The sequence below is a fragment of the Poecile atricapillus genome, chromosome 23 (assembly GCF_030490865.1).
Source record: "Poecile atricapillus isolate bPoeAtr1 chromosome 23, bPoeAtr1.hap1, whole genome shotgun sequence".
In the NCBI taxonomy this organism is placed as follows: Eukaryota; Metazoa; Chordata; class Aves; order Passeriformes; family Paridae; genus Poecile; species Poecile atricapillus.
Window position 1 is genome coordinate 7,199,789 of NC_081271.1, and position 13,059 is coordinate 7,212,847.

At 56.2% G+C, this 13,059-nt stretch overlaps 1 protein-coding gene across 1 annotated transcript; it reads right to left on the reverse strand.

Moving 5' to 3' along the window:
- Window positions 1–1,105: 1,105 nt before the first annotated feature.
- Window positions 1,106–12,212, reverse strand: MYBPH (myosin binding protein H). The gene is made up of 11 exons (XM_058855539.1): window positions 11,667–12,212; window positions 11,313–11,447; window positions 9,144–9,311; window positions 6,631–6,719; window positions 5,490–5,685; window positions 5,017–5,156; window positions 4,713–4,872; window positions 3,839–3,975; window positions 3,246–3,432; window positions 1,613–1,654; window positions 1,106–1,343 (listed from the first exon to the last, which is right to left on the reverse strand). Exons 1-10 carry the CDS (start codon window positions 11,986–11,988, stop codon window positions 1,644–1,646), a joined length of 1,545 nt encoding a protein of 514 aa, XP_058711522.1. The 5' UTR covers window positions 11,989–12,212; the 3' UTR covers window positions 1,106–1,343; window positions 1,613–1,643.
- Window positions 12,213–13,059: the final 847 nt, after the last annotated feature.

Consider the following 13,059-nt stretch of genomic DNA (forward strand, 5'->3'; position numbering starts at 1 on the left):
AGACCTGGCCCTGAAAGAATCCCACTGGCCAAGGCCATGTGCCAGGTGCCAGGAAGACCAAGGGGGACAGGACACCCCAAGCAGTAACAGGTGTGAGCATGCCAAGGAAAACAAGCTCTCCACTTGCCAGCTGGGACTGCAGCCTCTGCTCTGTGGCATTACCACCAGTACCAACCACCTCAAAAACCCAGCCTGACCAGCAGTGGGATAAAATTAATCTGACAATGCCCTCTGATGGTGGAAACAACCCTGGTGTGGACAGGTGCTGCACCAGTGGTGAGCCCCTTGGAACAGCAACACTCCCTGGACTTCAGCTTGGGCTGAAAGTGCCTGGGGACAGAAAGGGACAAAGCAGAGGGGCTGCAGGAGAGATGGTGCAGAGAGGGATCCAATTAATCGTGGGCACTGCCTTCTGTGGCACCAAGGAGGGGATGGGCTCCAATCTGTGGATGCCAGGCTGGATTTGCATCTACACTGGGAATGCCAGGACAGGGACAGGATGTGGGGCTGGCCCCATGACGGAGCTGCCATGCAGCTGGGAGAGCTCCTACCCTCGTGCTGCTGATGGAGAGATCACCTCCGTGCCACTGACTCCAGGTCACCGTGTGTTCCATGGGTCCCTCTGGACTCTGCTAACACCCAGTGTCTGCCCTGAGCTGGCCCAGAGCTGAAGGGATAACTCACCCTGCACACCAGCTCACAGGGAGGAGTCCCCTCCTCTGGGTAACGCATCACCATGTCCTGTACCCACCATGAGGAGGTGACAGCTCCTGGCTGGATCCACTGCCCCACTGGCATGGATAAAAAACCTGTGCTTCAATAAAGAAGCATTAAGATGCCCCAACATTGATGTGCCATTTCTTTTTCCCCAGTCAGAATCATTCCCCTGCTCCAGAAGGAAATCTTCCTGCATTCTCTTTCTCCTGTTGGGCTCCTTTGAGTTCAGTAATCTCTATATGTGTTTCACAAAGCTGGTCCTTCTTTTCCAAGCTCAAAACCCATCTTCTCCACCCTTGGTTGGGTGGGATCCTATGCGACCCCACAGCAGCCCTGGCACCTCTCCACATCCCCCCACCCAAGCCAACCCCACAATAAGCAGGACAGAGCAGTTTGGTGGCTTTTATTAGGACCAAAGCCCCTCAGCTGGGTTTGTTTCGTTGTCACAGGCAATGACAGGTTCAGAGAGGGCCCTGCCATGGCAGGCTGAGGTGCAGCCCCCAAAGCACTGCCAGGGAGGGGCAGCCCAGCAGTGTGCAGAGACTATGGCCAGGGGCATCAGCACCTGCCCCACCACTGCCTGGCACCTGCAGGATCCACCTGGGAAAAGGAACGAGATCCGAATCCTGGAAGAGCACCAAGAGAGCCCTAGTCAGGGATGGGTGGGAAATGTGTCCCAGCCACACTTACAGCCCTCCCTCCACCTCACCAAGGGACAGGTTTCCCTCAGGCTCATCATCCCACCCCACTCACGCATCTCCAGCCACGGGACAATGAAAACCTAAGCTGGGACTCCATCAGCTGGTGACAAGGGCTAATCCAGGACACTCAGCCCACTCCAGCCCCCTGAAGCGATCCAGCTTCCCTCCATTCTGGTGCTCCAACCCAGACCTACCTTGCTCTTTGTCTTGTCCTTTCATCTGTCCTCACTTGGGCACTGCAGGAGAGCAGAGGAGACAAAAAATCCCTGAACTCCCCTTTGACTCCCAAAAGTGCCTGCGTGCTCACCCCAATGTGCACCTCCCCATCCCAACCCTGCACACCCCATTCCTGCACACCCCATTCCTGCACACACCTGCTCCAGGCAATCCCCCACACCACCATCAATGTGTGCTCCTGGCCAGTGTCCCCTGGGATCCCAGCCTGGGTGGCTCCCAGGTGCTCTGTGTCCCCAGAACACTGCCCAGCTCATCCTCCTGGGGCAGCTGGGCTGATCCCCCAGCATGGGCAGCAGGGCAGGGGGGATTCTGCCCCTGTGCCCCACTCAGGTCAGACCCCACCTGCAGAGCTGCCTCCAGCCCTGGGCTCCCAGCACAGGAAGGACGTGGAGCTGCTGGAGCCCCTCTGCTCTGGAGCCAGGCTGGGAGAGCTGGGGCTGTTCATGTGGAGAAGAGGAGGCACTGGAAGGGACTCCAGGAGAGCTGGGGAGGGACTTTGGACAAAGGTCTGGAGTGCCAGGACAAGGAGGAATGGCTTCCCACTGCCAGAGGGCAGGGATAGATGGGCTATCATAGCTATATGATGGCTTCTCCAGATATGGGGAAGGAATTGTTCCCTGTGAAGGCAGAAAGGCCCTGGCACAGGGTGCCCAGAGAAGCTGTGGCTGCCCCATGCCTAAATGTCCAAGGCCAGGTTGGATGGGGCTTGGAGCAACCTGGGATTCTGGAAAGTGTCCCAGCCTGTGGCAGGGGATGGGACTGGGTGAGCTTTGAGTTCACTTCCCACACAGACCATCGATCTGTGACTCCACAGAGCCCCTGCACAGCTGAGGATGTGCCTGTGGGACCACGGGACTGGGGCCACACTTCTGCTCCTGGAGGGTTGAGCAGCAGCTCCCACAGAGCTGAGCACTGACTCTGTGCCACACCAACAGCCCTGGAGCTTCCACGGCATCTGGGGTGCTGGGGTGCCCAACTGGAGCCCTGCCTGCGTGGGAAGTGGGGCAGAGCATGTCTGGTGGCAGGAGTGTGCTTGGAAAGCCATGGGAGGGGACATAGAAGTGTTTAGGGACACCTGGCCAGCACAGGAACATGCAGAGGGTATGTGGGCAGTGGTGCTCCCATGGGCCAAGGAGGGGCTGTGGGGAGCAACATGGGGCAGGTCTGTTCTGGATGCTTTGCTGAGGCAGGGAAATGTGAGTGGGAAGTGTGGGAAGAATCCCAAGACATGAATCAGAGCAGCCCAGGTGCAGGAGAGGAGCTTCCCACACTCCCCCATGCTTGGGACAGGAGCAGGGGCAGCCAGGGCTGGGCCAAGCCTCCCGCAGCTCCTCTGGCTCTGCCATCTCTGCCTTCCTCCAGAAACCTCCCCATTTTTCCCCCATGAATGAGGAACGGTGATTTCAAGATGCTTCAAGACCATAAAGCCAAGAAGCCTAAAGGTGCAGCTCCACAGGGCTGCCCGATGTCCTCAGACTCCCTCACAACCAGGATCAACACAAAACAGGGACAAACCAAAGCACTGGGAAAGTGAGACCTGGAAAAGGCAGGCAAGGGCTCCTGGCTCTCCTTCCCCTCAGCCAATCTCACCTTTCACATCCAGTCTGCAGTCTACTGAGGCTTCCCCCAGGGGGTTCACAGCCTTGCAGGTGTAGACACCCCCGTCGAAAGGGCCAGGCTTGCGGATTTCCAGGGAGCACACACCCTGATCAATCAGTGCTATGTATTTGGGATCTTCCCGGATCTCCATCTGATTTTTCAACCAGATTATTTTGGGCTGAAATTTTAAAGCAGGGAAAGAAATGAGAAATCCAATTGGCCCCAAAATGCCACCTCTCTTTGCCTCTGCCCTGGCCCTGCCTGAAGCTTGTGGCCATGGTGGGATTCACAGTCAGAAGCATTTTGAAGATCCAAAGCTCCCACTTGTGAGCCATAACCACTGCTCCACCCTTCCTCCCCCAGCACAGAGGAAACAGGGCATGGCTTGATTTAAGACGTCTCCCACCCACCTGCAGAAACACCCCAAACATGCCCCAGTTTCACTCAGAGGGCAGTTGCAGCCCCTTAACCTCACCCAACCCTAATCCAACAGCACCAACATCTCCCAAACACCTCCAGCCGTCTTACAAAAAGCCCCCCTGGTGTCCCCAGGCCAAGGTTATGCTGTCCACGGAGCCACCAACCTGGGGGAAGCCCCGGACAGAGCAGAAGAGGTGAGTGCTGTAGCCCCGGGTGGTTGTTCGGTCCGTCAGGGGCTGTGTGAACTTTGGAGGCTCCATCATGTCCCGCTGGGGGATCTTCTCTGGCTGGTATGTGGTTTCTAAGGAGATAATTAATTCTAGCTGAGGCAGAGCTCAGGCTCCCAGGCTGACCAACACAGGAATTCAGCACAAGGTACCCAAGACCACTTCTGCTCCCTCCTGTAAGAGGCCAGGTGTCAGCTGGCCTGACACAAGGACTTGGCCCTCGGCTCAGAACAGCCCAGTTTCCTCATCCAGTGATGGATGATGGTGCCCAGGCCCAGCACAGAGCAGGGGGGATGCCAATCCCCAAACCCACTGTGACACATCCTGTGTGCAGCAGGTGAGAGCCAGGCCGGGCACACTCTGCATCTCCCACTCCATCACCAAATCCCAGTCCACAGAAATGAGAGTCAGAGGGAAGCTCTGCAGATGGCAGAGACCCTACATCATCGTGTGCTACCAGGGAGCAGGACAGAAACAGATGGAAGGAGAGCAGGGCTGCTGGAGATTTGGCTCTGAGCTGTGGAGCCAAAGCCAGGGCTGTTCTGACCCTTCCCAGCTCCTGCTTCCATCTCATCCCAGGGATATCTATGCCTTGGTTCCTCTCAGGGGGCTGAACGTGGCACAAGCTTTCCCCAAAGGAGAAATGAGGTGCAGAGGGGGGACAGGGGAACTCTGGGCCTTGGGGGTGCTCAGCTTCACCCCTGCTGGTCTTGTCCTGGCGACCAGCCCAGCAGCATCAGCACCACTCTGAGGTCAGAACCACTCTTGGCTACCACCCTCCCCAGCCCCTCAGCCAGGGACATGTCCCCACTTGTCTTCTCGATGTAGGCCACCCCAGAGGCTACGGCAGCGCTGTCACTGAGCCCACAGATGTTCTCGGAGAACACTCGGAAGGAGTAAGTGTTGCCAATGATGAGGTCGGAGATGGTGCAGCTGGTGCGGGTGCAGCGCTCCAGCACCGTGAACCATTTCTGGAAGGGAAAAAGGAGGAAAAAAGAGACCAGTGAGGACAGACAGGAGTGTGACAAGGATGGAGAAGGTGTGGGGTGAGGCAGGGAGTGCAGCTGTCCCTCTCCCATCAGGACATCACCAGCAGCAGGAGTGCCCAGGCTCACCCCACTCTTCTTGTCCGACTTCTGCACCCTGTAGCCCTTGATCTCAGAGTTCCCATTGTCCACGGGGGGGGTCCACTCCAGGGCCACGTTAAAGCCCCACACATCCACCAGCTTCAGGTTCTGGGGAGGGCCGGGTGGCTCTGCAAACACAAGCACCCTCAGGGTGACATCCCAGTTTGCTCCCTCCACATTCTGTACCTTGACCATCCCTTGACCTTGCTTTTAATCTCTTCTCACCCTGGTACAGGACACAAGGGATGAGAAGCTGCAAGGGGCAAGGTTGGCAGAAACTCTCCAACCCCAAGCACAGAAGTTCACATGCATGATCCTGTTGAGGATCCTGCTGGAACAGGGACTGCAGAGTCCCTTGCCTTGCTGCTGTCACATCACATCCCACCCAGAACAAGACCTATCCAACCAAGGAGGAGAAATGAGCCCTAGGGTGATCCTGCAGGGTCCCATCCTCAGCTTACCAACCACCTGGATGTCCAGGGTAGCCTTGTCCTCCGCTCCATTGATCTGCACGGTGAGCTCGTACTTGCCCGAGTCGCCGCGCTGGGCCTGGCGGATGTAGAAGATGGTGTCGCGAGCCGTGTTCCGGATGTTGATGCGCTTGGTGTCCAGGGGCTGCCCTCCCTTGCTCCAGCTCACCTCGGGTTGTGGCTTTCCCTGGAAGAGCAGGCAGGTCAGGAGCCACTCTGGCACACGGTCCCAGTCAGTCCTGCTGGGAAGGACGGGTGGCAGAGCCACCCTGCTGTGTCCAGGCAGCAGCAGCCCGGGTGCCACCTCTCCCATCCTGCAGTCCCCAGGAAAGAAGCTGCAGCTGATTCCTGTCAGACTCACTAACGGGAAGCCATCAGGCTCCAGGGATGAGGCAGGAACATGCTGGCTCCACATGGACATCCTGGTCCTCATGGAGCAAGCCCAGCTTTACTTGCCAGGGCAGAGCTGTGCTGTCATGGCCCAGGTGCTGAGCCCAGGCTCCAGCTGAGCACCAGGGCTTGAAGTCAGCATACAGGGAAAGTTAATGCTTGGAGCACGGCCAGCAGAGTCCAAACCGCCTGTGAGACATGGCCTGGACAAGGCCCTCAGCTCAGGGACCTCTCACTCCCTCTGCTTGGCCAACACGTTTCAGAGCCAGCTGCCACGGTGAAGATGCTCTGGTGATGTCCCAGACAGGATGGGAGATAGCTCCAGCCTAGCCCACCAGTGTCAGCATTGCTCCTCCATCACACAGCCCTGGGGCTGCCCTCCTCCAAAGGCAGCTGGTCCCCTCTAGGAACCCAAGTGCTGTGCTGTGGGGTCCCAAGGGATGTGGCCAGATCCTGGCCAGCAGCACAAGCTGAACTGGGCTGAGCTGAGACAGCAGCATCAGCCAGCCCATGTTCTGATGTCTTGGGGTTGTCCCACTGCAGCATCATCAACAAAGATGTAGCAGGGGAAAAATGGGATCTGGGCAGGAAGAGGAGAGAGATTCCCACCCCATCACCCACCCTTGGCCCATGAGACACAGGGACCAGGCCAAGTCAGAGCACACTTGGCCCATGAGCCAACCTGCAGGAGCTAACCTGGAGTGAAATGTGCAGGGGATTGAAGCCCGTATCACCAACCTACCTGAAAGGGGATCATGATGTTTACAGCATCCCCCACACGCCTGATGTAAGTTTCCCGCAGGTGCCGAGGCATGCGGATCTTCGGGAGCTCTGGGGACCAGGAATTCGTGCAGTGAGACAAGGAACTGCCATTCCTCAGCCTGGCAGACCCTCCCCGTACACACCCCTGCTTGGCCACCAAGAAAATCCACCCCAACACGGCCACCCTGTGATCTCCTGGCAGTGCTGCTCCCCTGCAGGGCTGTGCTAGCCTGTCCCATTGCCTGGAGCCCAGAGGAATATCCATCCCTGAGATCCCAAGGGCAGCATTCCAATGGATCATTCACCCCACCCCGTTACAGCCAGGCCGTGGAGACAGCCTGGCCTCAACCAGCAGAGCCACAGCCCTGTGGTAACAAGGCAGGGCACAGCATCTCCCAGCTGGGAAATATTTCTCCCCCTGACTTTCCAGAGGCACACAGCTTCCAGCGAGGACAAGGCCCTCAGCTCAGAACAGTGCTGAACAGTTCCCTGTGCCACCACACCCAGGAGGTGCCTGCTCACACCAGAGCGTGGAAGCCTCAGGCTGGTGACAAATGCAAACATCCCCAAGGAAACATAACAAAGACAAGCAAAAACCCCACCAGGGAATGTTCATGGAGCGTGTCCCTTTCCCAGGACAAACAGAACAACTGTAAAACTTTTCTGGCTCAGTGACACCCAGGGATCCCTCCAGAGCCCCTCATAAAGGAGCTGGGAGTCTCTGCCCAGGTTAAATGAGCTTAACCCTGGGGAGGGGTTATAGAATAAACCAGAATAAACCAGGCCTGAGGTGAGCATCTGTGAGGGCTGGGGAGTGCAGGGACAGGCTGGGCAGTCCCAGGTGACCCTTCCTGACAGTGGAAACAGTCCCTGCTCTGCTTGCCCTGTGATTCCTGCAGGGATGCATCCCCTGGTGCTGCCACTCGGGTTCATCAGTCCCAGCTGGGCAGGGAAATCTGACCTGGGGGAGGAATGTTAATTTATGTGTGCCTCCCTCGTGCCTTGCTCAACAGGAGGGGGCTGGCCAAGGTCAGTGGCCCCGGTGACAAAGAGCCATGGTGGGAAGGCCTTTTTCCTTCCCTTGTTCCCAGCAAAATGTGACTCCCATACTGATCCTTCATCTGGTTTCTCCTTGTCTTTCTCCACCTCCCAAGCCCACTCGTCCCACCTGTTGTTAAGCTCTGTGCTGTCCGATTGCTGCTATTTAAAATTCCCTGGGGTGCTATAAATGAACTGGTGAGATCTACAAAATGCAGGCCTAGAGAAAACGTGAATGCCAGGAGGCAACAAATGGGGAGGAGAGGAGAAGGGAGGAAAGAAATGAAAAGAAATGAGGAAAGGAAAGGAAAGGAAAGGAAAGGAAAGGAAAGGAAAGGAAAGGAAAGGAAAGGAAAGGAAAGGAAAGGAAAGGAAAGGAAAGGAAAGGAAAGGAAAGGAAAGGAAAGGAAAGGAAAGGAAAGGAAAGGAAAGGAAAGGAAAGGAAAGGAAAGGAAAGGAAAGGAAAGGAAAGGAAAGGAAAGGAAAGGAAAGGAAAGGAAAGGAAAGGAGAAAGGAAAGGAGAAAGGAAGGGAAACCCAGTAGATAAGTTCTGTGTGGGTCTCTCAGCACTTTGGGTTTTCCACCTGTACATCTGCCTGGGACAAAGCTCAGGCAGAAGGGACAGGGTGTGGAAAGCACAAACTCTGCATTTGTCATCTCATGCCAGTCCCTCACACCCCAGTTTCCCCAGTTCTAGGAGGTTTGGTGGGATGGTTTTGACATCAGGGGTGAACAGGCACAGCCACCACCCCAGAGCCACATTCACCTCCTCCGAGCACACTGAGAAGATCGACCCTGCAGGATCCTTTTCACAGGCTGATAGTCTCCTCCAAGCCTTTTCCTATGAAAAGCTGCTGGTTCCTTGAATAACTTTTGTTAGTATTACTATTTTTGAGCAGCTGAAAAACCTGATTTTGAATAAGAAGAAAGCTTGAGCATTAATAATTCCTTCTAGAGGGGAAAATGAGTCTGTATTTGCTGTTTGCTGAGTGCAAACTGGCCCTGCCCTCCTGCATCAGCCTCTGCACATTGGCATCACCCCGAGAGGAATGTGAGTCTTGCTAAGCATGGGAGCAACTCATTCATTAACGAGTTCAGCATGATTAAAGTTCCCATGCTCCAGACAACTGGCTCTTGACTTCCTGAGCTAAATAAACAAAGCTGTCCAATGTGTGCCGTGGCATACTGGGGATGTGACAAGGGGAGGAGACATGCTCAGGGGGAGGTGGATTCTGAGCTCTTGAAAAGGGAAAATGGGGCTCTGCCTTTTGAGTCCTTCACCCCCAAAGTTTCAACATCAGCAAGATGTTGTCAGGAAGCTTCTCCCAAGGGAACTGGCCATAGTCACTGAGAAAAACATCTGTCAAAGGCTGGATGGGACCCATGAGAAGCCTCGAGCTGCAGGGGTGGACTGAGATTCCACACAGGAATTCTGCCCTCAGGAGCAGTACTCACGGAGGATCTCCCTGATGAGCACGGGCTGCTCCAGAGTGGCCGGGACGCTGGCGCCGCTGGCACTGACAGCTGTCACCCGCACGTGGATCCTGTCCCCAGAGCTCAGGTTTGGGATTGTGTAGCGGGTGGAAAGAAAAGGCTCCTGGTTCACAGCTTTCCAGTCTGAACCTGCAACAGACCCAGCACAGCACTCGGGATGTGCCATGGACACACATCCCAAGCAGCAGGATCAGGGCCCAGAAGGTGAGACCCCAGAGGGGAGGAATCCCTTCCTTTGAAATGTGGAATGGTTTGGGGCACTAGCAGAAAAAAGGACTTTGGAGGGGAGGTTGGCCACCCCTGCCAAGGAGTGTGGGCCATGAAGTGCTGGCAGGAGCTCAGCAATGGAGCACGAGGACGTTGGCAAGAAAAGGCATCGGGCCAGCAAACACTTCCCAGCTGACCAGGTGCATTTCTGAAAGGAAAGATCCTTGGAGCTCCCTGCCAGCCACTCTGCTCCTCTCACTGCCCCAGGACAACACTGGGGCTCACCATGGCCTCCACAAACCCCTCCACATTTGGCAAGGTCTGCTCAGGACCTGCCCCTGGCTGGATGGACCCCTCCAAGTGTTCTTCCTGTGTGTAAGGGACACCTCAAGCTCAGCCCAGAGCCCAGCTGCACCCCCAGCCCCAGCTGACAGGGCCTTGCCACGTGCCAAACCTCTCAAGGTGTTTCTCATTTAGAAAATAAACTGCCCCAGACCCCCAAGGACTGGTTCAGACCTTGGTGGGCAATCAGAGTGACCCACATATGCCAGGCTGTGCCAAGTCCCCATGTGCACCTTCAGAACAAGAAGGTTTTCTTGTCAATGCCATTGGAGCAGCCAAGTCCCAGCAGATCCTCTTTCCCTTCACCACTGGCATTGCTTGAATTAGCCCTCACTCAAATCTCACCATATTTTAGCCAACCAGAGCCTTGTTCCAGCCCAAATACAGCAGTCCCGTGGCCCCTGGGTGACGACAGAGGGACTGGAGTTCTCCTGTCCTCCAGCAGACCCAAAGCAATCCAGGAGAACATGCAGACCCTTTGGGTGGCTGTCAGACAGATCCCTCCAGGAACGGCTGCATCTTCCCTTGTCCCATGCAAGGGCTTCCTCCTGCACCCCACCCAGTCGTGACAACCTCTCCAGCCCCAGCCCAATGATGGAAGCCTCCCACAGCCAGGAATGTGTCCATCATGTGTGCCAGAAGCTAAACAGATGAGGATCAGGTTCTGTGAGGTTCATGGGCCACCTGGATCTCCCAAACCACTCCAGCCCAGCCTCCCCTTGCAGACCCCCCCAGCCACACAGACCCTTCACTCTCACCCCAAAGCCCAGCAGGGCTTCAAGATAGTGCCCAAAACACAAATCTTATCCACCCTGAAAATCAGTTTTTCGAGCTTGCTGACATAGTTTCTGAGGACTTTCCCAGGACAGTAACTGTAAACATAGATATCTGTACATTCTTTCTGATACACATCTTTTGATGGACATCTCTCACAGCCAGTGTGGTTGGGAAGGTGTTATCCTGATTATCCAATCCCTGGCCGTGGTCAGAAACCTATCAATTCTGAGATAAAAACCAAAGTTCTCTCTTTCCTTCACCACACCCCGAGCTGCAGCTGTGTGACTCGTTTTGTGTCCAGCTGCTATAACCCACCCCATTCCACCAGCCAGGAATACAACTGGAGAACCATGGACAATCACAACTGCTGCCACCTCCCAGCCCTCCTCCACCCACCACAGCCACCCTCCTTCCAGACATAATGCAGTCTGCAAATACATGCCCAGCACCCTTCCCTTCCTCATCCTCCTGTTTTATCCCCATTTTTTCCATGCTTCATTTTGGGCAAACATGGGAGGATTGGACTTTTCCCTCCTGTTTACTTGGGTTACCATCCCAGCACCAGAGGGTGTGTTGGTCTCTGCTCCCCACTGGAGCTGGAAATAGCAGTGACTCTAAACCTGCTCCAAGTGCCTGCTAAAGACATCGCTGCTGTCTGAAGCCAAACCCTGTTCCTTCGTGGAAAGGAAATAACCATTCAAAATGCATGAATTTGGGCAAAGGAAGGGAATTGTTTCTGGGGGAAATGCTCTGCTGGGTCCCATCCCACAACCATGCTCACAAGGCAGGAAACACCAAACCTACTTCCATCTTTGCAGATCTCCACCACGTATCCATCCAAGCCTGCCCGGCCCAGCTGTTCTGGGGCTTTCCAGGTCAGTGTGAATGAGTTTTCAGTCACTTCTTCCACGGCCAGGGACAAGGGACAGCTGGGTGGCTCTGTAACAAACCCACAGTGGTGAGGACAGGGCTCGAGTACCAGGGCTCTTGGAGGGCAATCACTCAATCTCCAGGTCTGTCTTCAGCCCACCTAATCCCCAGCCCCATCCCACTGCAAAAATATCCTTGACGACTTCATCCCCCTGTCCCTTCTCCCCGGTACATGCCCCCTCCAAGCCTTGCTTATGTCCCCTCCCCACTCCAGTGCTCCCCACTCACCTTCCTTTGGTTTCTCCAGTTCAGGTTCAGGGGCTGGGGCCGGGAGTTCAGCTGGGGGATCTGGGGAACCTTCTGCAGGCACTGGAGTCGCTTCTGCTCCGGCTTCCGTGGGGATGGGAGCAGGTTCATCTGTGGGGGCTGGGGGCTGCTCTGGGGGATGCTCAGGGGCTGGGGGCTCTTCAGTAGCTGGGGCTGGGGCTGCTTCTTCCTTCGGGGCTGCTTCTTCCTTCGGGGCTGCTTCTTCCTTCGGGGCTGCTGCCGCCTTTTTCTTCGCCGCTGCTGGAGCTGGTTTTTTGGCTGGAGGTGCAGTTTTGCCAGTCATCTCTGCAAAGCCAAGGGGCTGGGCAAGGGGATATTCTGGGGTCTCTGCTCTGGGGTATCTGCCTTGTTTTGGGGTTCCTGCTCCAGACAAAAGATTTCTTCTCCGGATCTGGGGTCTGGACACCAAGGCTGGGGTCCTGGCTCAGGACCAGGTGTCTCTACTCTGGACCAATGGTCTCTGCTCCGGGACGGCTGTGCTGGGAGGGGGGAACCAGGTCACTGAGCCAGAACAGGGGCTGGGTGACTTTTATAGGCTTTGGCTGGCACTTGTCACCTCCCTGCAAACCAATCTGCCTGCGCAGGCGGGACCGCCAGGAATAGCCACCCGGGAGCTGCACATTCAGCAGCCCCAGCTGCCCCCTCCTATGGGATGGCAGCACACGGGCCCGGCCCCCCCAGCGGCCCCCCTGGGCTCACTCAGGAGTGGGTAGGCCAGGGCCAGGTCACCTTTCTTTGGGGACATGGCTCCTGTCCCCAGCAGCAGCACCCCTCTGGCTAAGAGCTTCCCCACCCCCACTGCCACCTCCCCAACCACCCACTGCCTCCCGGTCCCCACAGACCCTCCCTGGAGCCTTTGCCTTCCTTATCCCCTGCATTAACACCAGACCCCCCCACCCCAGCCCCCCTGTTAATCCTGCATTGACCCCCCAACTCACCTGCTCCCCCTCATGTCTTCCCACACCTCCACTTCCCACCTTCCGCACCCCTCTGGTCCCTCTGTCCTTCCTCAGCCTCATCCTCAATCCCACTGGGTTGGAAGAGGTTGGAAGACAATCTTTGGGCTCATCTGGACCAACCCAGCTGCCCATACCCAGAAACTGCATTTCTGAGAAAGACAAATCTCCAGCCCCATGCTGTGTTCTCCAGCCTCTGTTCTTCCCTCTCCAAGGAGACTGCTCACCCCAGGACTCGTGACCAGCCATCCTACTGTTACCCCCAAACTCAGATTCACCCCAAATGACCCAGAAAAACCCCATTAATCCTGTGGGTCATAAACCACTCACCCCGTGCTTGCTCCTGTTCCCTCACTCGTTCTCATGCTGGCTTTAGACACTACTGGAAGTGTCTCTGT